General features: G+C 61.2%; 1 protein-coding gene across 3 annotated transcripts in view; it reads right to left on the minus strand.

Moving 5' to 3' along the window:
* The window catches only part of MPRIP (myosin phosphatase Rho interacting protein), a 129,844-nt gene that overhangs the window by 26,682 nt on the left and 78,739 nt on the right, over positions 1 to 24,423 (minus strand). For 2 of the 3 annotated variants that reach the window (XM_082861039.1, XM_082861040.1), the window contains exons 4-12: positions 22,486 to 22,637; positions 17,892 to 17,976; positions 12,574 to 12,793; positions 11,256 to 11,415; positions 7,234 to 7,375; positions 6,321 to 6,425; positions 4,758 to 4,814; positions 3,653 to 3,721; positions 1,215 to 1,304 (exon numbers count right to left, since the gene is read on the minus strand). In XM_082861039.1, the coding sequence (XP_082717165.1) occupies positions 1,215 to 1,304; positions 3,653 to 3,721; positions 4,758 to 4,814; positions 6,321 to 6,425; positions 7,234 to 7,375; positions 11,256 to 11,415; positions 12,574 to 12,793; positions 17,892 to 17,976; positions 22,486 to 22,637 (1,080 nt within the window). Of the gene's footprint in view, positions 1 to 1,214; positions 1,305 to 3,652; positions 3,722 to 4,757; positions 4,815 to 6,320; positions 6,426 to 7,233; positions 7,376 to 10,901; positions 11,416 to 12,573; positions 12,794 to 17,891; positions 17,977 to 22,485; positions 22,638 to 24,423 lie in introns of all 3 variants that reach the window. The other variant, XM_082861038.1, reaches the window with a different exon arrangement.

Consider the following 24,423-nt stretch of genomic DNA (forward strand, 5'->3'; position numbering starts at 1 on the left):
TAGGCTGAATCCAGAGATACAGCTGAGTCTCTGGGCCCAAATGTCAGAAGGTGACGCTGCAGGAGTCCCAGCCGGGGAGCCCCAGTGTGACAGCTGTCAGGCCACTTGGTTCCTATCGCACGCCTAAGGCTCTCATGGGGGAAGAATTAGCTTTCCCCAAAGGGAGGTCTGGCCTTTGCCCTGTGTCCTTGTGATGCACAGTGGGGCTAGCCAGGCCAGAAAGACCAGCCATGCGGTGAAGGGCTGGGGCTCTGGCGATGCGCCATCAGCCAGGCTCTGGGGGACAGGGGGCTGGCACCTGCATTTGACCATGTGGACAGCAGTTCAGTTGATCAGTTATGAAGCCTCTATAAAAACTCTGGACACAGAGGCTTGGGCCTGGCACCAGGCCTGAAGCTTGGGCGAGCTTCCCACGTTGGAAGCTCTGTGTGTCATCACACGTCAGCGCCAAGAGGGAAACACGTCCCAAGGGCACGAAAGCTTCATTTAGGGCCCTCCTGTTCAGTCCAGTTCGCCACGCGTTGCTTCCTTGGGCTGGTACCAATCTGTATCCCTCTGCTAAAATAAATCTACAGTCCTAAGTACGATGTTTTCCTGTGTTCTGTGAGTCCTTCTGGCAAATTATCAAATGTGAGGGTGGTCTGGGGCACCCTCAGACTTATAGGTGGCATCAGAGTGAGGGCAGACACGGTAGCCGGGGGCCGGTGCCCTCACCACGAGCCTGGCTACCTCTGAGCAGCCCTTGGACCCCGAGCTTTGATGACATGGCCAGTGAGGACTGTTTCATCTGTCCGATCAGATTATTTTTTTGAGGACGGGGCAATGCCTTGCTCGTTGGGAGGTCTTCACAAGATTGTGGGGAGAAAGGGCTCCAGTGAGTGGGTAAGTGGATGAATGAAGGACAGAGCAAGTGCATAAAAACCCAGCACCCTGAGAGTTAAGAACTCAACACTTTCACTCTAACTTCCCACATCCTTCCAACTGGCCCGAACTCCAGCGTTTAAAAAATGGGAGAAAAAGAAAGAACCTTTGGTAAAAAACCCTTTTAGACAGCCTTGAGAGAGATGCTAATGTCTTAATGTTTGCCGAGACCACAGATTGGGGGTGGGGTGAGGAGCTCCAGGGCAGAGGAGGGGACAGGATGAGGCACCAGCTGGTCAGGCCCACGGCCCCACCCCTGCACTCAGCCTCCCTGCAAACCCCACCCAGCTCACATGGATCTGGAAGCCATAGTTTCTCTGCACTGGGTACTCCGTGACATCATAACATGTAGACAAGTCTATCTCCCCATCCAAGTCGGCCGCCTGCGGAGAAAATGAGGGATTTAGAAAGTAAAGGCCAGTGCCCCGTGAACTGTACATGCTCACAGGCAGGGCGCTGCCTACCCCACACCACCTAGAAGCATCCACACCACCATTTTTCACACATCCTGCCAAAGACATCCCATGCCCGTGGTTCTCAAACCTCCTTTACACTCCTAAAAATTGATGGTGCCAAAGAGCTTGTTTATGTGGGTTGTACATACTGATGATATCTGCCTTATTAGAATTAGGAAAAAAATTGAAAAAAAAATTTATGCATTGAAGTACACAAACCCATTTCATTTTTTAACAAAAAGTATCATTTAAAAAAAACAGCAAGAGATTTTTGCAACTCTCTTTAATGCTTAACTTCCGAGGACAGCTGGGTTCTCACACCCGTCTCTGCACTCAAGTCTGTTTGTTGACATGTTTTTTTTTGTTTTTTTGTTTTGGCGGTACACGGGCCTCTCACTGTTGTGTGCTCTCCCGTTGCGAAGCACAGGCTCTGGACGCACAGGCTCAGCGGCCATGGCTCACGGGTCCAGCTGCTCCGCGGCATGTGGGATCTTCCTGGACCGGGGCACGAACCCACGTCCCCTGCATCGGCAGGCGGGCTCTCAACCACTGCGCCACCAGGGAAGCCCTGTTGACATGTTTTGGTTGAAGCATATGAAGACGGTCTGGCCTCACACAGATACGAGATTGGAAAAGGGAAGTGAATTTTAAGTCTTTTCAAAAAGACAGTTGTGGCTGTTCTCCTTTGACAAGTGGTAGTTTCTTGAAGGTGAACTGCGAAGGGGATGCTTTCTGTCCTCTGCTGCATTAGAACCCATGGTTCTACCCTGCTCCTTGAGGGGGTCTTTCACCCCCACATGATCTGGTGACACTGTCTCGTCCTCTGGAAGAGCCCCCGGATACTGACGTTTCCTTGTACAGGAGCAAACACTGCATTTGTTATTATCACCACCTGTTCGGTCAGGAGAGTCTGTAAGCTCGGGGGAGACTGTCAAGTTAGTGATGGTGAACACAAGTTTTCCAAAGTTCCAGTTTTGCTTGGAAGCTCAAACTGAATCACTGGTAACAATTCTGTCGGTCGTTTTCCTTGAAGGAAGAGACTCAGTTGGTTCATTTTTAAGAAAACGTCTGCCGAACACCCAAACCGAGCGAGCACTTGTGCGTTGTACATTCAGGCAGAGGCGGTGGGCCGCGAGGAGAGGTGGCCGGCGGGGCGGGCAGCGCAGGCAGCGGGCGAGTGCTCCCCCGGGACGGCCGTCACACCTGGACAAGCAGCAGGAGCAACCTCTACCAACCTCCCATCTCACATCACAGAGTATTACCGAAGTGGGCACCTTTCCTGCTCTGTTAAGGTCCTTTCTGTAACTTCACAGTGTGTGGCGGTGAAGGATGCACGGGGGCCAGCCACCTGCTCCTGCAGCGTGACCAGGCTGAGGCACCCATCAGTGCAAAGGCCAACACAACGGAAAAAGGAAATGGCATCATAGTTTTATGACACTATTTTTGTTACAGAAGAATCCCTGAACGGGTCTCCAGGGGTCCACAGACCACACTCAGAACAGCCAAACACCCATGCTCCTGTGGCCCCTGACTTTAGGCTCCCCCAGAGACCCACCACCCACACTGCTCTACATCTGTGCTTGTGTCACTAACGTCCTTCCACTGCAGTCCAGACAGAACTTAGTGTCAGGGTATATAAGCAGCCCCTAGCGTTAGACATTTAGGTTCTTTCAGATCTCCTGCTGTTACAGAAGCGCAGGAACCACTGACATGGAACACATCTCTTTCTTCACATGTGGGAGTATATCTGAAGGATTCCTGGAGTGGAATGCGAGGGAAAAGGTGCAGAAACAGACTTCCAAGTTGCTCAAAACAGATGATTTTTTTTGTAGGTGAAGAAAAAAAGAGCCCCTTCTGTTTGGTGTTCGACCGTGGAATCGGGACTCTCAACCAGGCTGGCCAAGTTCACCTGCCACGTCCCATCCTTGTCCAGAAAACAAGGGGCAAGATTTAGTTCAGTTCTTTAAAGACTCAATTCACCACAAAATCTCTGTATAGAAAGAACAAAACCACTCACCCTGAGTTTTAAAACAAGACGTCTTTCAGTGTTCTTCAAAGAACACAGACAAGAAAAGCCACTGAAACCCCCGTACCTGGGTGCTGAAAGCAGGGCCTAGAGAGCCCACTTTCCAGCAGGAACCAGCCCCGGGAACATCAGACTCCTCTGCAGATCTGGACTGGGCTACCCGTCCACTCGGAGGGGACTTTGGCCCAGGAACAGCGGTGCCACCTGGACCTCCCCTGTCCCTACAGAGGAACGGAGCTGAGACACTCACCTCCTCAGCCACCGAGTCCCTGTAGAACCTCAGGCTTTGATCAGCAAGGACAAACCAGTGTTTCTTCCACTGAAAGAGAAGGGAAACCCAAGACTCAACTCCCGCCCTTCCCGCTCTGAGGCACCCAACAGCCAGGGTCCTGGGGCACCTCACTGGGCACAGGTAACGCAGAGGGCAGGCGGCCCCTTCCGCTGGGGGCAGACACACACAGGACTCCACTCGGGCCGTGGGCAGCCACGCGCGCACAACCTCTCCCCGGCGACGAGGCGGTGCGGACAGCTGTGGTGGGCCACGGGCTGCGTGTGCTCCACCCGCAGAGGCGTGGCTGCTGAGCGGGGCTGCGGCTCCAGAGGCTGCAGATAGGGGCTGGGCCCCCAGAGCCAAAAGGAGGCCACCTGCAAGCCACGGCCACTCCCTGGCTAACCAGAGGGGCGCCCACCTGCCGCCGGCAGGAGCAACCCAACCAGCTGGCCTCCCAAATCTTCACTGTGAGGAGCAAGGCGGGGAGGCTCGAGGCTCCAGGCAGGGCCGAGGGGATTGATGTGGTAGAGAGAGAAGAGGGCATTTGGGCACGGTCACTCAGGAAGCGGGGAGGGGACTCTACGGGCCTCTCGGTGGGACCCGCAGGCTCATCCTCCTGCCTCCTGGGAGGCCTGGCCTCCACCCCAGCAGCCACGAATGGCTTGATCTTCCTGCTCAAGTCCACTGCTCCCCGCAGGGCCGCGGCTGCACCCTGGCTACTGGCTCCACCCCACAACCAGAAGGCCCTCCTGTCCTGGGGAAGCCTGGGCTCTCGGGAAACTTCTGGGAAAGGTCACCAGGTGGGGAGCCAGTGCTGCAGCACGTCCCCAGGCCTGATGCTGAGACCCCGTTGGGAGCAGAACAGTCCCTGTGCTGGCAGCGGGCAGGCCGGCGGCCCCCACCCCCACTGCACCCCCAGTTCTGAGGAGATGGGGTCTTGGCCACGACCCTGGTCCCCAAGATGAGGGGGTGTGCTGGAGGCGGGGGACAGGGCCAGCGCTCATACACCCGCAGGGACAAGGCCAGCTGGACCTCACGCCTGCTCCCCGGCGCCTCAGGAACCACAGCAGCTCTGGCCACTCACCTGGCCATCCTCATACTGCCTGGTCAGCCAGCCTTTCTTGAAGTTCAGCAGGTCGGGCTAAGAAAGGAAAAAAAAAGAACAGTTGAGAGGAAAGCAGCGGTGTCCCGGTTCTGGGTAAAGGGTGACTGGCAAGGCAGCTGTCTCTCCCCCAATGAGGGGGCTCCAGAAAGGGGCTTATCCATCTGCCAGAGGAGCCCCCGTGGCCCCTCGCCCTGACAGGGGCTGCCAGAGCTGCTCCCCGGACGCGCGTCTTCGAGGAGCGCGAGGCCCCCTCACCCCGTGAGCAGCACAAGTGGGGCTGCCTGACTGCTGCGCCCGCAGGGCCGCCCGGAAGGCAGAGAAGAACGGCCCAGACAGAGTCACCCGGCATTTCGCGTGGAGGGAAGCTGTGCAGCGATGGCTGAAAGGAGAGCTGAGAAGTTCTCACAGAGGCCACAGGAAGACTGAGAGCAGAGACCACGCCCGGTGTGAAGCAAGACGCAGCAGCAAGCCTGCCAAGACCCTCAGGCCACTGACCTGCCAAGATGAGTCTGAGTCTCCGTTTCCCTACAAGAAGCAGAACCAGGGCCGCAGGCACCGAACGGGGCGCTGTCCCTGCTGTTCCCTCTGGCACCTGTGCGCCAGAGCCTGAGGAGCAGCCTGAGAGCACCTTGAGGGCCGCAGGCAGGCAGCCCCCTGGGCCTGGCTTGTGTCACACATCGGGGCGCAGGCAAGGCCAGTGTGGAAAGAGATGTGGCCCACTGCTCCCCTCGGCCCGTGTGCTCTTCCACAGCCATCGCGACCAGAACGGGGCTGTGTTTTTATATTCCAAGGACCCAAGGAGGGTTTAAGAGAACACATGCCACATAGTGGGACACCAGTCAGCCACACGCGTCCTGGAGCCTCTGCTCCAAACCCGCGAGCAAAACCCAGACTCCAGGCAAGAAAGCCTCCACCCTGGCCCCACGGCTCCAAGTCAGGTTGCCGCTGGAGGCCCCACGCCTGGGAGGGGCGGCATCAGCCCCAGGCTCCTCGGAAGGCTGAGGACAAAGCAGAGGAGGGCCCATACAGCTGCCAGCTGTCCTCACTCCTGGGACGCTGGCCTGCCACGCGGGGCTCCCCAAGGGAGGGACGGGCCCGCTCGACCCGCCTGACCACTCCCTACCTGCACCCGATGGCCACGGCTCCCATGCCCTGGAGCAAAGGCTGGGCTCCCTCCGTGGTGACCCCACGAACAAGACAAGTGCCCAGCAAGAGGGGAGCTCCCGACTCCAAAATGTCACAGAAACAAACACCCAAAACAAGAAGAACGGAGGTTCGTCCTGTGGCCCTGATTCCCCGGAGCCAGAATTCCGCTGCTCTGGCCAGATGGCCTCCTCTGCTGCGGACCTCAGAGCTCAGGATGCCCACGCAGCCCAGAGAAGGAGCAGAAACACGGCACCTGCTTCCCACGCACAGACATGAGGGCCCGTGCACAGAAGGGACGCCAGCGCGGAGGCACAGGCAGCAGCAGCAAAGAGCCCAGGGGACAGAAGCAGCAGGAGCAGCGTCTCCAGGCCTCGGAGCGCGGGCGCCCGGGCTCACCGTCAGGGAGGGCTCCGTGGACCTCCTGTCCAGTGACTTGGCTCTTCGGTGTGGAGACAGGGGGGAGGCCGAGGCGTCCGGGAGAGGAGCTTCGCTGGGGAGGTCCTGTGGCAGAGAGCAGCCCCGTCAGCACCAGCCAGCCCCTGGGCAGCCGGAGCCGCGGGAGGGCCGGGCTGCAGGGCCATGTTCCGGACGAGGAGGGGGCGCTCTGCCGTCTGGGCTCCCTCAGCACCTCTGCCCGTGAGGACAGGACCTGCGCCCAGACTCCTAGTCCCACGCCTCCAGCTGCCCGCGGCCGGGGCCGAGCCACCCTGGTGGGAGAGCAGCCTTTTCTTGCAGACGCACCAGCCATGTGGCTCTCCTGGCCCCCGTCCTCCCCGGGCCTCGTGGGGTCACAGAGGAAAGACGCTGGGCTCTGTGCAGTGAGCACTAGGGCCCCTCTGAGCCCAGAGAGAACAGGAGGAAGACGGAGGGCAGACTCAGGGGGGCCACGAGAGGCGGGTGGCCCAGGAGAGGTGGGTTTCAGAAGCGGAATCCACCTTGGGGACTGGGCGGAGAGAAACTGGGGCTGTGGCCACCACCCGAAAGAGAGAGGAAGGAAAAGTATTCAGCCTCGCGGCCCGACTGCCTCAGAGAGGAAGAGACTGGCTCTGGTTACGACCTGGGACCGAAAAAAGGCTCACGAGAGCAGCTTTCAGCAGAGACGGACGGAGCTCCGAGAGGAAGACGCAGAAGACAGGCCTCACCCTCAAGATGTCCACTCAATGGGGAAGGAGATGAGAGACCCGAGAGAGAACCAGGAGATGCGAGTGGGAGGCCGGGCAGAAGAGCGTCCGGGTGTGAGTGGGGCCTCGGTGCGTGTGGGGGCCTCGTGCTGACCCTGCCCCCGCCGCCCCGGAGCCCGAACGCTCACCCGCTTCCGGGGGAAGGCCCTCTTCTCGCTCCGGCCCTGGCGAGTGTCGCTGGACAGCGAGGGCCCGGCTGACACGTTGGTCTCCATGTGCTCTGCCTTCTCGATGTCCAAGGCCTCAAATTTCTCTATTACCTGGGACCTCCTGCAAGAGAGAGCATGAGGCGGCTGAGGGGGAGACAGGGTCCCTCAGAGCCCGAGGGGACGTGGTCCGGAGTCTCGGAGGGGCTCCCGCAGCCAACACCCCACGCCTGGCTCGCGCAGGGCCCCGGCAGTGCACACCGCTCGCTCAGCCAGCTCGCCTCGGACACCCCTGCTCCCTCTCCCACCTCCGCTGAGGGGGGTCTTTTGGGGGGCTGCCAGCAGTTCACGGGCAAGGCCCTTCCCTTCCACCAGACGCTTCCTTGCCCTCTGCCTCCCAGCCCCCACACTGGAGTCCCCGCACGCTCTGTCGCTCTGTCGTGCTGACGAACTCGGCAGTCACATGCTCAGCGCTCGGCACCCTCTCCTGAGCCAGACGCATCAGAAGGCAGCCAGTACCTCGGAGGGCACCGTCCTCATCACATTCCTCAGCATATCTGATGCGGCCCCCACCCCAGGGCATCCAAAATTTAGCAAGAAAAAGACCCACGAATTAACATTGTTTCTGCCAACAGTAAAAAGAATCAAAACCCAAATTAAAAACAAAGCAAGTTGATTTCGTGTGAAAGGGCGGGCGGCATCGTCAGGCCATCTACGGCTGGAGACGGAGCTGAGATGGGAGCGAAGCAGGCGGAGGAGGGGCGAGTAACGTCACACAGCGACACAGCAGGAGGAGGTGGAGAGGGGCAAGACCTGAAAGAAAATAAGGCTGGAGAATGAATAAACAGAAAAGGACTGCTTGTAAAAATCAAATCATGGTAAATCAAAATTATTCAAAGAATTAAAGTAGCAAAAACCCGAGGTGATCACTGAGGAGCGCGACCAGTGAGGAGCCACGAGCAGCCGCATGGGGGACACGCCCTCGGGGGCTGCCCGCGTGTCTCCAGCCAGAGGCCTGTCCTCCCAGAGATGCCGCCCAGGCAGGCGCCCCGAGATCGCCTCACACGGAAGGCTGTCCTTGCATCTGGACGAGCAGCAGAGTCGAGGGCACCTAGTGAAGGGCCGCTGGGCCCAGAAGCCTAAAGTCTAACTCCATGAGGAAGTGGGGGAACCGGCCCCCATCCCGAGGCCCCGGAGGCCAGCTCGCTCTCGGGAGGCGCACAGTACAGGTGGCTCTCAGGGCTTCTTCCTCAGGAAGGCAGAACTCCTGGGGACCCGGCTCCCTGTGAAGCCAGGGCCTGCGGCGCTCTCAGCTCCCGCGGAGTCTCCTCCAAGGACAGAGCTGTCCGCAGGCAGCCTGCGGGGCCAGCAGCGGTGCGGCCTAGGGGGCAGCAGGGGAGCGAGCGAGCGCGGGAAGCCGGGGCGGCGGGAGGGCCTGGGAACCACGGGGAGCTCTCGCGGGTGCTCGGGCTGGCCGGGCGGCTGAGGTGGCCTGTCCCCAACCGACCTGCCGGGTTTAGAGGACACTCCAGGCCCGCTCACAGGCCTCGGTGCCGCCACATGCAGAACGAGAGCTCTTCCAACTGACCCCGGGACCAGAAAGCCCCAGGAAGGCCTTAAGGAGCAGTGCCCGGCAAGGCACAGGCGAATCGCATGCTGCGAGCCGGCCATGGCCGCGAGGGGGTCAGAGGAGCGGACAGGGCGGCGCCACCTGCCAGGGAGTCAGCCACGGTTGACTCTGCCAAGTGGGGCCTTTGAAACTTGGGTCCATTGAAGCCCTGCAGGTGTGACAGCAAAGGCCTCCCAGGTGGGCCAGTGATGGGACGGAACCCGACCTCTCCAGGCTGCCAGCCAAGGCGCAGACAGGACCGCCGGCAGCTGGTTCTGGGGTCAGTCACCAGCAGTTCAACCAGGGCCAGGGCCCCCCACGCTCAGTCGGCAGCAGCTCGCCATCCGAGAAGGATTACTTCCGGGCCAGGGCTCGTCAGGAAACCCACCCCTGAGGTCCCCCAGTCGGGCTCCCGGGCAGCTGCCACTCTGGGTAGCTGTGGCCGGCGTCCTGCCCACGTGGGGTTCTGTTCTACATCACCAGAGACAGGAATCCAGTCCAGCACTGGGAGGGGCGGCTACTCAGGACCAGAAAGCAGGCCTCGGAGAGTGACAGCAGCCAGTCAGATGTCATGAGGGGTCAGTAGGAAAGTGACGTGACAGTGTTAGGATGCAGCGCGGAGGGGCCCCAGGGCAGCCTGCACCAGGTGAAAGCACATCCCCATGGTAGCGAAGAGCAGGCGGAAGCAAAGCCCCAGAGATGCCGTGTAGCCTGGGCTGCTAGCTGAGAGGGAACTCCAAGCCAAGCAGGTGCGCTGAATGTTAATTCTTTGGTCCCCGCCAAACCAGGTACGGCTGCCCACTCAGGGGCCTCCAGGATGCAGCAAGAAGACTGGCCGCTTACATCTGGCAAGTCCTTTGACTTATACTTCTGGCAAGTCCATTCACTTATACTTAAGTGCGCTCAGGACAGCCTCGGCCCTGTCCCGGGTCCATCCTGGCAGCAGGGCCCTCCCGTTCCCAGGTCCGGCCTGGGGTTTATGTCGCGGCTCTGCCGTCCCAGGCAGTTCCCGTGAGGAGCCGCCCTGCTTCTGCGCCCCCGTCTCTGCCCCTGCATACCAGGGTGGTCATACATCTCTCAAGGTTACTAATGAACCAGGCGGACAGACACTGGAGGGCGCCCCCCAGTACAGGTAAGCTTCCCCCTCCCCAGCACTGAGGCACCTTGTTTCCTTCTCTCTCTTCCTAGTGCTGGAGGGCACATTTGGGAGAGCAGGTGGTGCTAAGAAGCAAGAGAGCAGGAGAGCAAAGCAACCTGCTCCCAGCCAACCCCGCGAGGGGGAGCCCAGGGCCACCCAGTCTGTCCCCATAGCTCGCCCCAACTCTGAGCTGGGCTTGGGCAGGGGGAGGGCGGCAGCAGGACACTCCACAGACACTTGTGGAACTTGGGTCTGAACCTCTTTCTTAGAAAACAACTTCTCTGGAAATGTAATGAAAACTATGGATTTTCTTTTTCCAGAACATGAATCGTTTGGAGAGGTTCACATCCCGCCAGCAGCCCACGCAGCTGGGTGCGAACCCTCTTGCTGGGCAGACGCCCCATTTATAGACTCAGGAGTGGAAGCTCCTACTGGCAGGGGCACTGGGGCACTCTGGGCCGGGCCTGGGCCTGGAACCTCCGAGATGGAACCTTGCAAGATCTTGCCCCCCACTCTCCAGGGGAACGAGGGAAGGGCCCTCCTACCCTCAGACCACAGTCAAGTCCCACACCTCCACCAGCCCTGGCCCAGGCCCATCTCCAAACCCTGTCTCTCCCCAGGCACTCGTGTGTGTGTGTGTGTGTGTGTGTGTGTGTGTGTGTGTGTGTGTGTGTGTGTGTGTGTGTGTGTGTGTTGGGGCGGGGGGGGCGCGGGGAGGAAACATGTAACAAAGTGTGTGAGGGTGTACGAGAATGTGACGGAATGCACGTGTGTGAGGGTGCACAGGTGGGTGTGTGTCTAAGAGAATGTGAGTGTGCACGGCAGGGGCTGCAGGGGTGGGAGAGTGTGCACCCACGTTTGCGAGCACATGGCCCTCCAGTCGCCCCCCCCCACCGCCCTTACCTCCGCTCGTTGCCAAACAGACGGGCCACCTCTTCCCTGCCAGGGCTTCGGGCCCGAGTCCTACGCTCCAGCCGCCTTCTCTCCACCTGGAAAGCTTCTCGGTGGCTGATCCTGATGGCCTTAGGGACGTCGGCCAGGGTGGCATACTGCCTGCTGGCTTTAAAGGCAGAGGCGCGCCCCGGTCTCTCTGCACCCCGCCCCCCAGCGCTGCCGGAGTCCACGTGGGTAGGGGGCCGGCTGGCTGTGTCCAGGGAGCCGAAGGAGCCACTGCAGACGGTTCGGCCAGAGGGCTGAGGACCTGGGGGAGGAAGGGGACGGCCAAGCTCCCGGGAGGGCGGGCCGGAGCCACTGTACCTGTTGGTGGGAGTGCCGGGGCTGGGCGGGGAGAGCGGCGGCGGCAGCGGCTGCTCCTCGGCCTTCGCGTCCTGCTTGGTCTTCTCCAGGGAGAAGTAGCCGCTCTCCACCCGGACCTTGCGGCCACAGTCCACACGCTCGCTGCTCGAGGTGCTCTCCTCTGGAAGAGGGGCAGGAGACATGCTGGGCCGGCTGCCACCTCTGGTTGAGGACTTTCCAAGAAGGCACGCAGATCCAAACAGGCCACCTCTCTACCTCCCACCTCCAAAGGCTGGCGTGGCCCCCCCAGGGCAGAGCCCCAGGAGAGGAACTTACCCTTATCTGCCTCTCCCTACCGGGCTGCCGCTGACAGACTGTCAGGGGCTCCCTGAGCTTCTAGACTGGGGGCTCCGCTGGGAGAGCAGGATTCTCCCAGGAGAGACGTCCCAGCAACAACTACTTCCTACCGAACATCAAGGAGGAATCCAGGGGCCAACTAGCCACGCAACCTTTTAGTACATTTTTGGAGGGACGGGCAGAGAAGCACCTTGGCAGGAGTGAGAGGAGTGAACGGTTCTGGATGTGGATGGGCGTGTGCTGCCTGGGGAGGGCTGAGGGACCTTCTGCCCAGAGCCCGTACAAGATGCATTTCACCTGAACGAGCTGGGTCCCAACTGTCCATGCGCCTCTAGTGGCCTGGACAGGTGTAAAGGGAAAAGCCAGCCTGTCTCGTGCAGAGCCCTCTAGGGCCTGGACGAGGGAGGCTGAGGCTGCCGCCCCGCTTCTGCTCAGGCAACTCCAAGTGCTAGGTGGAGAAGCGCAGTCATGCCAACCATTTCCTCCCCAGCATCCTCTTCCCCTGCTTCACCCAGGCGCCTGGGCAGAATGGGACAGAGCAGGATGAGACAGCCCTCACTGCTGCTGCTCTCAGGACACAGTGGGCTTCCAGAGATAACGGGGACTTGAAGACGAAGCAGCCATGAGACACAGGAACCAGAGGCCGCCTTGTACACAGACCTCGTTACAGAGCATCCTGATTCTCACGACACCTGCCTGGGGCTCACAGAGCAGGTGCTGTCTTCCTCCTTTACAGGTAGGACTAAAAGAGCTACAGGGGAGGGGCAAGGCAATGGCTGGAGGCCAGCGACCCAGGTCCCACACCAGGCCAGGCCCAGCCCGGGGCTGACGGACACAAGGTGAGGGAGCCTGAGGCCCGGGGCTCACGATCGGCTCAGAGGCCCCGAGTCCCAGAACCAGCTCTGTCGGGAGGCCCATTCTAGTGCTTCCAGCTGGGGCACCAGGACAGGTGGGCCCGAGGGCCAGCCCGGCCACCACTTACCATCTCTGCTCTCCAGCCCTGGCTCCCTCAGGGTGCTGGCCACAGGAGGCTGGCTCTGGCTGGGACTCTGAGCTGGACTCGGGCTGCTCCCATCGGGCTGGTCCTTGGCCCTCATTTCTTCCTGCCAGAGTGTGGACTTGGTGGTGGGAACCTTCTCAGCACTGGGGATGCTGCTGCTGCTGCTGCTGCTGGTGACAGCCATCTTGGCCGGCCCTGGCTCCTGCAGGGGAGAGCGGTGTCCGTGCGGGCCTGGGAGCACACGGGCTGAGCTGCCCGGGTACCTGGCTACCAAGGTCAACTACACCATGTCAGAGGCCCAGAATGCCAGAAGGGAAGGCTCAGAACAGAGATGTCCTGGTTGGGCTGGAAGCTTTTTCTCTTCTGCAGCCCCAGCTAGCACCCCAGGTGGGAACCCAGGCCAGAGCTGGTGCTGCCCCAAGGGAGAAGCATTTGTGCGAGAGGTACTTAGCCAGACACAGAGTCCAAGGCCAGAGCACACAGAGAACCGTAACTCCACACTGCAAGCCTAGAGCCCAGACAGGGCAGGGCTGGGACCCCCGCCACCATGCAGCACCTGCTCGGGCCCTGGGCCCGAGTCCCTGCCCACCCAGGGCACTGAGGTGCCTGCTGCTGAGGGGCTGCCAGCAGGATGGCTCTGGGTGCCCCCAGAAATGAGGCACATCTCAGCTGTCTTTCCCCAAAACACAGGGACCACCTGCTGGGCTCTCGGGGCGCTGCACCCTCCAGCCCTCACCAACCACCCCGCAGGGGAGGATGCCTGGGCTGAGAGGAGGCGGCAGCCCACGCTCGCCCGGCCAGTAAGAGGCAGAGTGGGGCTCTGAGCACTTTCCACCACCAGGCACCCCGGGAGCAGGAGAAAGGCCCAAGAGGGGGCTTCACGTTGTACGGGCACCCCTGAGGAGCCACCAAGAAGCCCAGGCACCCTGTGTCCCAAAGTGAGAGACAGGCATTTCACCAGGTCCAAAGTTTCCTTAGCTCTGCAAGGATCTCAGGCTTCCTTGGATGGGATAAAGCCAGGATGACTCTTCCCACAGACCCAGGATACACCTGACCGCCCATTCAGGCAGAGCCATTAGCAGACCTGACTCCCCAGCTGGAGATTCCCGAGAGCTCTGACCCACCACGGAAGAAGTGGACTTGGAAGAACATGGTGTGGTTTCTGACAGTTTCCTGAGACTAAAGCAGAACGAGCTCCAATGACCCGAGGAAGCCTGGCCCTGGGGCCCCTGCTCCACACCCCAGCGGTGGCGCTTTCCTAAGCAGAAGCCGTGCTGGGTGCCGCTGCCCTGCCCCCTCCCAACAACCTGAGGTTTGTGCTCAGAGGCTGGGTGTGGCTCTGCCGGGCCCGGGGTGGCACTGAGATTCCTCCTGCAGAGCTGGGCGGGGGTGACCTGAAGACCGTGCTCGGTGCCATCTGTCCCCTCTGTGGAGGGGAGGCTGGACCAAGGGAGACAACCAAGGGAGGCAGAGGCCGCCAAAAAGGGTTGAGGGGGAGGGGCGGCGCTGTGCCCATGATGGAAGGCCCTTCCTGCCAGTGCTCTCAGCCCCACGCCATGAGTGTAGCACCCTGGCACATGCATACCCCTCTCTGATGCCCGGGGTGAGCCCAGCACTGGGTAGGGAGTGGGCTTGCAAGGATCCTCAAGAGGCAGAGGAAATTCCAGGCCTGACATGCAAGGGGCAGTGACTGGGAGCTTAAGGAACACATTTCCCAGCACCAAGCGCTCCCAGACCTGCCTCCTGGGCCTGGGCCCCCAACCTGCACAGGGCTGGTTGCACCCACAGATCCCTCCCAGGCTCCCACTTCTGGGGACTCACCCCAGAGAACAGGGGCCCTGGGGTTCTCTGGACGGCGGCCAAGGCCCACAGGGAGCTTTTTTTCTCCTTTTGGTAGCCCTGCTTTCTCCTGCCTCTATGCCAAGCCTCACCGAGTCAGCAGGGACAGGAGGGCAGTCTAGCGGCAGGAACAAAGCCACCGTGGCTTGCAGGAGAGGGGCTGGTTTCTAAGTAAAGTCGCTTCTCTCCAGCGCAGCTGGGTGGACAGCAGACTTCGCAGGGGCTGGGCCAGGGCCACACGGCACCATCCCCACCCCCCAGGCGTCACCATCACGGGAGGGAGGGTGCCGGGGCGCACGCCAACACAGATCCCTGGTGCCTGTGTGAGAGGAAGGAGGGGACACCCAGGCTCCCAGGTGCTGTCTCTGTGTGGCTGGGGCAGCGGCGCGTCCAGGGCTGTCAGTGCCATAGTAAAGTCTGTGATGTTCGGCTGCTCAGAAAGAGTTTTCAAAGCAGAGACGAAAGAGGAAGCAGGGCAGGAAGGCAGGCCCCAGTCAAGGGGCCTCTGAAGCCTCCACATGCTAAGCAGGCCCCTCTGGAGGGGGTTTCACAGAAAGCCTTGCTTTCTACCTCCAGGGCATGGAAACTGAGCAGGGACCCAGTGAGAAGGAGGGTCCTGACCCGGAGTGGGTACGGCAGCAAGCACCCAAGTGGAAAATAAGATACCTGAGAAGAGGTGGCAGCTGACAGCACATGTATGGGCCTGAGGTGGGCCGGGCCCTGGACCTGACGTGGGGCCTCACTCACGGAGAAAGGTCTGCTGTTTTATGGGTCTTTGAAGAAACGCCAAGAAGCAAGGGCCAAGAGCCTGAGCAGGTAGGGAGACAGAGGATCCAGCCCCTGGCCTGCACACGGGGCTGGGAGACACATGGCCCCTGGCCTCACCCGAGTCCCAGCTCTGGGCTTTGGGGAGAGGGAGGCAAGGGCCGCTGGTTACACCCTGAGTGGATGATCACTCCTCCTCTCCAGGCACCTCGTTACCAGGAAGTCTTTCCTCAAACAGCCTGAGCAAGAAGCAGCTCCCGGGAGCCTGTGCCTCTCAGGCTCCAGCCTCGGAGACTCTGGTCAGGGCCAGCCTGTCTCCCCCACTGCGCTGGGCTCTGCTGGGACCCCCCGCCCCCGGCAGAGAGGACGTCTGCTCTCCCCCACAGCCCAATCCTCATCCCCCCTCATGCCTGAGGGGTGCCTGCACGCTCCAAGGCCCCAGCTCCCAAATGCCTCGACACCCTCCTCGAAACAGGACTCCGGGCTCCCCTGCCCGCCTGAGTTCCTAGAGCGTGGGGTGCAGCAAAGGGACACCTCCAGCCCCCAGCTGGTTTGATCCCAAACTCCGGGGCCATGAGAAAAAGGCTAGGTTTGGGGTCTTGGGTTCTTGTCTCTATGGGGGCCCCTAAGGCATTAGGCTTTTCCCACAGCTGCATCTTGGGCTGCGGAGGGGAGGCCTGCCCAGGGACCCTCCCCCGCCCCCCGGACCCAAGTCTCCTCTGGACAGGCCCCACAGCCCTCCACGAGACTGACTGACAGGGGGTTGTCCCTGATGAAGGCTCACAGCTTCCAGAAATCAGCAGCCTTGAATGGGATGCTCAGGGGAGCCAGGGCAGAAGGAAGAGACACCCTGCCTGCCGCAGGTCGAGCAGAGGAGGCTGGGACCTCAGTACCCTGGGCTCTAAGAGACCCTCAGGGAAGAGGGTGATCTCCCCACCCTGCAATCACATGGCTCCTGCTACCAACCCAAAATGTGAAGCAGCATTTGCGGGGAGAGGATGTCACAGGGGAAGGGACAACTGGGAAGCAGGGACACAACCAAATTCCCCGGCCTGGTTGAAAGTGCCTTCTGTATGTGTATTTGCCTTATTTGGAGGCAGGAGCTCTGCTCCAACACTGTTTCCAAGGCATCGCTATGGAAACGCGATGGAACTCTAAACACCCTTATTCCGCCTGGGGTTTTCTCTCAAATCAGGAAGCTTTGGGGGATTTGCCTGTGTGTCTGCTGTTTCCCAGCAGGAAGCTCCACCTTCTGTCTCTAGGAACGCGTGCAATTCCATTTTGCCGACTTCCTGCCAGGGACACTACCTTCCAGGGGGATGCTGGCCTGGGACCCTTCGGGGAGGGTAGGCAGAAGGCAGACAAGGACCATCGGCTGAGAGCAGGCCGGGGCCACACTCCATCAGCAGGAGGGCCTGTGCAGCAGCCCAAAGCAGGCGTGGCCAGGGGAGTCTGAGGGGGCGTGCAGGAGAAAGGGGACCGGGCCAGCACACACCTCCCTCTCCTGCCCAGACCTCTGTCACCCAGGGAAGCCCAGAGGAGCCAGCAGGGACTGATGAGCCCCAGAGGGTAGCCAGGTTCTCCACGGGAGGGCTGTCAGGCTCTGGGGCTTGTGAGATGCTCACGGGACCCCCGATCACCATCCTGTTCACTCTCAGGGGTGCTGTGAGGCTCAATCAGGCAAGACAACTGAGTAACAGGAAAGTCTGGGGCAGAGAGGAAAGGAATCACATGTACAGTTGGCCCTTTGAACAAGCAGGGGCTGGAGCGCTGCCCCCTCTGAGCGGTCAAATATCCAGCACGACTTAGAGTCGGCTCTCTGTATCTGCGGTTCCTCCATGTCCGCGGCTCCAACCAACCGCGGACCGTGTAGTCCTGCAGGATTTACTATTGAAAACAACCCACATAAAGTGGGCCCACAGAGCTCAAGCCCATGTGTTCCAGGGTCAACTGCACTGAGCACCCAGGACGGGCCCAGTACTTCCTTCCACACACACGGGTAGCCGAGAACTAGACTTCAACAGGCCCATTTTGCAAATCAGCTCACTGAGTCCCTGAATCCCTCCAGTGCCCTGAGCCCCTACAGGCCAGCCAGGGAGGGAAGGGCTGGACCTGGTGGGACCACCCCAGCCACCTCCCACTCTGGTCTCATGGGATCTGAGACAGAGGCACAGAATCAAGGCCAGTGCCAGTGTTTTCCATTTATGGTCAACCCAGAGCATAAGTGGGGCCCCTCAAGAGCCCCTCACTTGGCTGGGACACTCTAGGACCCCCCTGCCCAGCCCCCCTGTTCAGCCTGCTGTCTGCAGAATCATCTCTGTGTGGGAAGTGGAGCTGAGCTGAAACCTCTCCTCCCGGCTCCCCAGCAGCTGGCAGGACGGTCGGGGGAGGGACACGCACTGTGCTACTGCTGCGAACCCCCTGCCTGCAGGGTGGATGCCTCTGGGGGCAGCTCCACAGCAGGCCACCCCCTCCCAGTAGGGGTCCTGCCTTGTGGCTCGGAGAGGAGTGTGCAGCTCACAGACCAACAGAAGGAAGGAAAGGACCCCAGGGCTGATGGCCACCTCACCCCTGACGTGACCCCTTTCCCTTGCGCCCTATTCTAGGCTGGGTACTGAAGCCCCCCAACCTCCTAGGGCGCACTCTCTTTGCCCCAGCTCCACCAAGGGGATGCCAGCTGGCAGCCCTGCCCTCACCTGTGGTGTGGGGGGCTCCACCTTCCGCTTCTTCTTCTGGTTCTGCTTGTTGGTCCTGGGATAGACCGTGAGCATCTCCAGCCAGCTGGGGAAAGAGGAGGGGGGAGCGCCAGTCAGACCCTGCTCTCAGGGACCAGGACCCCGCTGGTGCCCACCCAGCCTCCAGGCACCAGAGCAAGGCAGAGCACCACTCGGATCAGAGCTGTCACTGCCGGGGCAGGAAACCCAGCAGCGCAGCCGGGACGAGCACAGACTGAGCCGAGGCCACTCCCAGGCGCTGACCCCACGATGACCACAGCACAGGCGGGGAGGCCCTTCAGGCCTGGAGATGGGGCGGCGGGAGGCCTGACCGCAGGCCCCTGCCAAGGACTCGGCGCTGTTTCTACTACTGACCTTTCTCTGGGGCCTGGACTCCACTCGAGGAAGGAACCCGGGACTCTGCTACTGAACTTCCCCACAGCGGGTCACTTCAGGGGGCTGCGCATCTGACCTCCCAGACTCATTCGCTCACCTCTGGGCCCGACTTGCACAGGGAGGGCGCTGGGCACCTCGGTTTTGGGGAAGGCCCAGCAGAGCTGCCCAGGGACCCTGTCCAGGGACCCATATCAGGGCCCACATGCTGGACCAGCAGCAGGGAAGGCCACGGGGCAGCGTGGGAAGAACAGGGAATGAGGCAGGAGGCTTGGATTCAGATCTGGCTCTGCCACCCCCAAACCATGACCCCAGGTGGCTCGCAGGCCTCTGGGCTTCTGTCTCCTGGTCTCTGACGCCAGGGGCTGGATTAGGCCGTGACACGACCACTGCTTGCCTCACTGGAGCTTCGTAATAGCTGGGAAGGTTGGAGGAAGGGGAAAGAAGGAGGTGTGGTGGCGAAGGGCAGCCCCAGTGCTTTCTCCACAGGGGAAGGTACTGCAGGAGACACTGGGCCACTTCTTCCCAGAACCCCAGGGTCCGTGTTGGGCCTGCTGCCAGCCTAGGCTGACGACCTGGTGGCGCTGGCTGAGCTGCTGTACAAGGCAGGGTCTGCACGGTCAGGGCCCTGGCTGTAGCGATGACCGGCACCCCAAGCCTGGGGCGGGGAGAAGGGCTCTGGTCTTTAGTTCTCAGAGGTGCTTCTTTCATTTGCGGGGGAGGGGGGCGGGGTGGAGGCTGGTCATAGCCGGCTTCTGGGACAGCCTAGGGGGCTGTGCTGGTTGTGCTGCTGACAGCTGTCAGCTGGGAGAGCAGGATTGGGTGTGGGGCATCCCAGCATCCGAGGTGAGGCCCAGCCCAGCAAGAGCAGGGCATTCTCAGTTTGCTGAGAGAATGAACAATCCCTGCACTGTGCAGACCTGACGCACAGGTCCTGCGCCTCTGGTCCTCGAAGCAAGAAAGGAGGCCACGGCTGAATCTGCACAGCAGCAGACGAGCACTCTCCAAGGCCTTCCTTCAGGTAACCTAAGGAGTTCGCGTGCTTGTGGGGTTAAGAGACCTGCTTTCTAGCCTGCCACGGGGGCTGAATTTCCTCTGGGAAGTTCACACCAAGGAACCACGCCTGCTGAGGGCCCCTCTTCAAGCTTTACCGGGGAAGGGAGGGGAGGGGAGGAGAGACTGCTCGGCAAAGTCACCTCATCCCGCAGGGCCCCAGGAGCGGGGGCCGTGGCAGGGAGGGGCAGAGCCTTCGGGGTGCCCGGAGCCTCTGCACGCTGGCCCAGTCGCTCTTGAATGGCAACACTAACGAGCTGGGCAAACCTGTGCACCTCGCAGGACAGGGCCTCACGGGAAAGGAGAGAAGATCTGCCCCGCGGCTACGCTGCTGACTAAGTGGAGCCCCCGGAGACTCAGGGATGGAGCGCAGGGCGAGGGTGGGCCCGGCCTGCCCCACTCAGCGGTGCCGTGGCCAGAGGTTGGGGGATGCCCAGTCCAGGCACAGATAATGGGCCGTGTCCCCCGTACTGGGGTTCCTCACAGCAGCCCAGCAGCATGTGTCTGGTGCTACCCAGATGGGTTACAGACGTTAAAATACACCCAGGAAAGAGATGAGTGCGGGGAATGAACACACGCGGCTGGTGGTGAATGTGGGCGCCAGGGACACGGTAGAGGGGCCCCTCAACTCTGAGGGCAGAGCTCAAAGGCAGCGGTATGGAGAGGAGGGGCAGCTGGGACCCAGCCCCGCCAGAGGCACTGAAGAGCCCCCTTGCCAACTCCTGCCAAATCTCACCTCCTCTGAAGAGCCAGGTGGAGCGGCACCTCCTGCTGTGAGGGGACAGGGAAAGAGACTCTCGCCATCAGCTCTGGGACAGACGCGGCTGCCTCTGGCCATCCGGGGGTCTCCATTCAGAGAAGACCCCGGAAAGAAGGCAGAAGGGACTGTTCTCTACTCCTCTCCCTTGAAGTCAGCACCTCTTTAGGGACCCATGTGGGGGCCCCAGAGCCCACAGATGAGGTTACCCAGCAAGGAGCCTTGCCAGGCGCTCAGACCCAGGAGGCCAAGGGCAGGGCAGAGGAGGGAGAGAAGATGCAGACACAGTCTGTCCCCAGGGTTGCAGGAGCCCTCGCACTGGGCAGGAAGCAGCGAGGCCCAGCCCAGGATGAGGGGAGGGGAAGAGTGTCAGGTAACTGGCTCCGGCTCTGGGTTTGCCACCAAGCCACGACACTAGGCTCCAGCCTCAGGACCCCCAGGACACACAGCTGGTATCTCACCCGCTAATGACCTTGTCTACCCACGCTGCACAGGAATGGCAGGCTCTGTACATGCATATAGGAGTGACTGTGGGAAAGGGGCTCAGGGACTAAGCCGAGGACCCTGCCAAGTGCCTGACGGAGGGTCCCATCAGAGAGGCCAGAGACCACATGGCACGCCACTACATCACTGACCTGGGCCCCAGCTCACATGCTCCCTGTTGTCCTGGGGACCTCAGACACCCCTTTCCCATCCAACGTCACCCAGACCCCTCCCTAGGACCCAGCTCCCAAGTGGCGGGGAACAGATCTCCTCAAGGAATCCAGTTGGGCAATGGAACCTCGGCCAGGCGTGCCTGCCAGACAAGGCCATGGCAGCAAGTGTGAACCAGGACGTGCAAATGGCTCCGTGCTGTCACTCACGCCTGGAGTGACTAGGCTCCCTTCATGTCCTGGACCTCAGTCTCCCAACCGCAGAACAAGGGCTTGTAAAACCCTTTACACTCTTAAACCACAAGGTTCTAAGATGAGGATTAAGGAGAAGCAGTGAAAGTGGTCCTTCTGTTAGGCCCTAGAGTCAGAAACGCAAACCTGCCTCTGCCCAGGAGAAGAGGACTTGGGGTGAGCTGGCACCCCGGAGGGGGCCTCTGAGCCCCTTGGCAGCACGAGTCTGGCCTCTGCTCCACGCCCACCTCAGCAAGAACAGGGTCTCCTGGCCACACTCTCACTTTCTCACTCAGCAGCCTTGGGCAGGCTGCAGCTGAAGCCCTGAACCCCAGGCCAGGGCTCTCAGCAGCCTTCAATCTGTTGAAAGCAAAGTGTCTGACATTCTAATTCTCTGTCTTCTGTGCTGTAATAATCAGCCCAGTCCCCCAACCCCTCTGGTTCACTTTTTCATTTTCACCTTAAAGGATGACGGGATTCTGCATGACGCAGCACCCAAGCTCCCGGCAGGGCCGGGGCACCTGCTTGCTGTCATGTACCATGTCACGTACCGTGTCACGAACCGTGTCACGTACCGTGTGTGGCTGGGTGCACAGGACTGGTGGCAGGTGCCCCAGGAGCAGGGCTCCCAGAAGGCAGATGTGGCAGGGCTCAGAGCACAGAGCTCAGCCCGCTGGCCTATTGGCTGCCTGAAAATCTGGGCCCCTCTACTTCCTAGGGCTTCCCCAAGCCTCTTGCCAAGGCATGCTGGGGGAGCAGGTGACCCAGAACTCTGTCCCTTCCCCTCGGCTGAGGAAGGCAGTGCGTGCGGTCACCCTGCGGTGACTCCCATAGGCAGGCACGGGGCACACGAGGGAGACACAGGCCTCCTCCACTTGGACAAGCCCCACCCTTTATGAGCGCCAGCTGATGGAGCCACACGCGTCGCAGTGGAGGGCTTCCCAGAGACGTCACAGCTTTGGGGACAGAGGGTCACTGCAGACCGAGGGGAGGGCGGGAACGAAGGCGAGGAGCTGGGGAGAGGCAGCAGGGGGCGTGCGGTGACAAGCAGCTCAGCAAGGAGGGACAGGGCGGTGGGGGCAAAGGCTGCGGGGCTGAGAACGGCCCCAGGGGCTTTCAGGCAGGAGGGAGGCGAGGTCGGATGAGCTCTGGAAACTGAGCTCCTCGTGGCTGAGCGATAGATGGTTGGAGCGCAGTGAGAATGGAGCGCAGAGCCCAGAGAGAGGCTGGGAAGATGCGCCAGCGCCAGCAGAGGGAGGCCGCTGGGGGAGCAGGACATGCAGGGGCAGCCTGGCGAGTGTGTGGACATGGGGATGAAGCAAAGGTGGGTGGAGGGTGAGGCCAGTGTGGGTGAAGAGAGGGACTCAGAAGAGGAGACACACGGGGCAGAAAGTGAGGGCAACGCCAGCTGTCGTGCCTAAGAGTCCTGGTCCAAGGAGCTGCTGGCAGGCGGGGGCCCCTCTTCCCAAGACGTGCAGAGCGAACTCACCCGCTGATGATCTCCTTGGTCTCTGCCCGGATGAAGTGCTCCTTCTCGGGGGTCAGAATGCACAGGGAGAACTTCTGGCCCGTGCGGCCCTCCCCATCCACCACGTCTGTGCACTGGTTCATGTTGATGGTGCCCTGAGGGAGGGTTGTGGGCTGCGAGAGGAAGAAGATGGGGCAGGGAGTCAGTCACTCTGGGGGCAGAGGAAGGCAGCAGGGAGTGTCCCTGCATCCCACGGTCCTTTCTGACCCTCTGTGCTTCTCCTCAGTCACCTGGACCTCTCACAGCTGTGCAGACAGCTGATTACAGCAGAGGACAGGGTGTGCACTGCCTCGGCCCGGCCCTCACAGCCCGCCTTCCCACTGACCCATCTCCAGGGAGGAGCGGTGACAGGCCTGCTCTTCTCAGAGGATATCCAGCTGGACATTCCTTCCCACTGGAGAACAACATCCCAGCTAGTCCTGGAGGAGGGCGGGGGGCTGGGGGGTGGGGACAGGCAGGAGACACTCCTTTAAGACAGCTGGGACGACAGAGGCAGCCAGGAGCCTGGTCTCAGAGGGTGACTGATCCAGGAAAGCAGGGAGAAAAGCTCCGGAGGAGGTGGTTTCAAAATAGCAAGGTTACTTTTAGAGGCAAGAGGGGGCCAGAGAGAAGCACATCTTGATGGCGGGCTGTGGGGCAGGCAGGCCACCTCCAGGGCTGCCCATGAGGAGCACCGCCAGGCTGCCCGGCCAGGGCCAGAACAAATAACAACTTCCCCCCTCTTTTCTATCAGCTAGGCTATTAGACACTGATATCAGGGAGAGAAACCCAGAAATAAGAAAAGATGGTTTTAAGAAGTTCCTACTGAGGGGAAGGGTGAGGACCTCCCCCAAACATGAGGAGGCTTATGGGCGGGGGAGGCAGGTGGCCATGGCTGCCACCACACCAGGTGCAAAGACCCCGCTGAGGGCTCTCACAGGGAGACGAGCCCCAGCTCCGACTCCCACCTCCACCTCCAGGGCAGCTGCCAGCTCCCCCAGCTGCCCCACGGAGCCCTCCCCAAGCGCTCGGCGCTTCCCAGGTCCTGGAGGAGCAGCAGGGAGAAAAGGCAATGGTGGCTGCTGGACTAGGGGCTGCCTCGTCTGTGCTCCCTCCCTCCCACCTGCCAGCAGAGGAGCGGGGCCCCGAGCTCTTCTGACCCACCGCCACCTCCCTTCTTATCCACTGGGGCCCGACCCCAGGAGCCAGACCCAAGGGGCACTGGGTTCCCCGAGTTCTGGCCCTGACGTGGCCGCGGGCTTGCTGGGCCACCGCAGGGGAAGGACTAAGCTCCCTGGCTCCCAGAAGCCTTTCTGTGGGGGGCCTCTGGGATCAGCCTGTCCTCCTTGGGCCCAGCTCAGAAGGGAGGTGGCAGGGCAGGAGGGCTGGCCGTGAGCCCACAACAGGGAAATAGCATGCACCCTTGCTGTGTATTCAAAGTGTGTCCCGTCTCCGAACTGCCCCCCAGGTGGGGACATGACAAGGGGCCACACCCACGCCAAGCCTAGTGCCCTTGTTGAGTGAAGTGACCTGGTAGCATCTCTCCTGGGGGCTCCTGGACGGCCCTTGAGCTGGGAAAGGGAGCTTGGGTGGGTTGTCCTCAACCAAGCAGAGGGGGTCCCTTGGGAGCAGCGGACAAGGGAGGTGGCCTGGGTTCCCCACCCCGGATGAGTGTGTCTTCCCCCACTTCCTGCCCCGGCCCCAGCCCCTGCTCCCTTCAGAGGGTCTAACACTGGGCCTTCCCCGGCATCGTGCCAGTGCCCTTCGGAACCGTCTCTGGGTGGCGACCTCTGCCCTCTCTGGAGCCAGACTCCCGCAGGCGGGAACACTCAATCCCCACTGGCCCTGACAAGGCACACGGCCTCTATGAGGCAGGTCCTCAGGGAGGACCCTGATGCCACGAGGAGTAAGGCACGAGCT

The sequence above is a fragment of the Leucopleurus acutus genome (assembly GCF_964270905.1).
Source record: "Leucopleurus acutus genome assembly, chromosome: 19".
Taxonomy (NCBI): domain Eukaryota; kingdom Metazoa; phylum Chordata; class Mammalia; order Artiodactyla; family Delphinidae; genus Leucopleurus; species Leucopleurus acutus.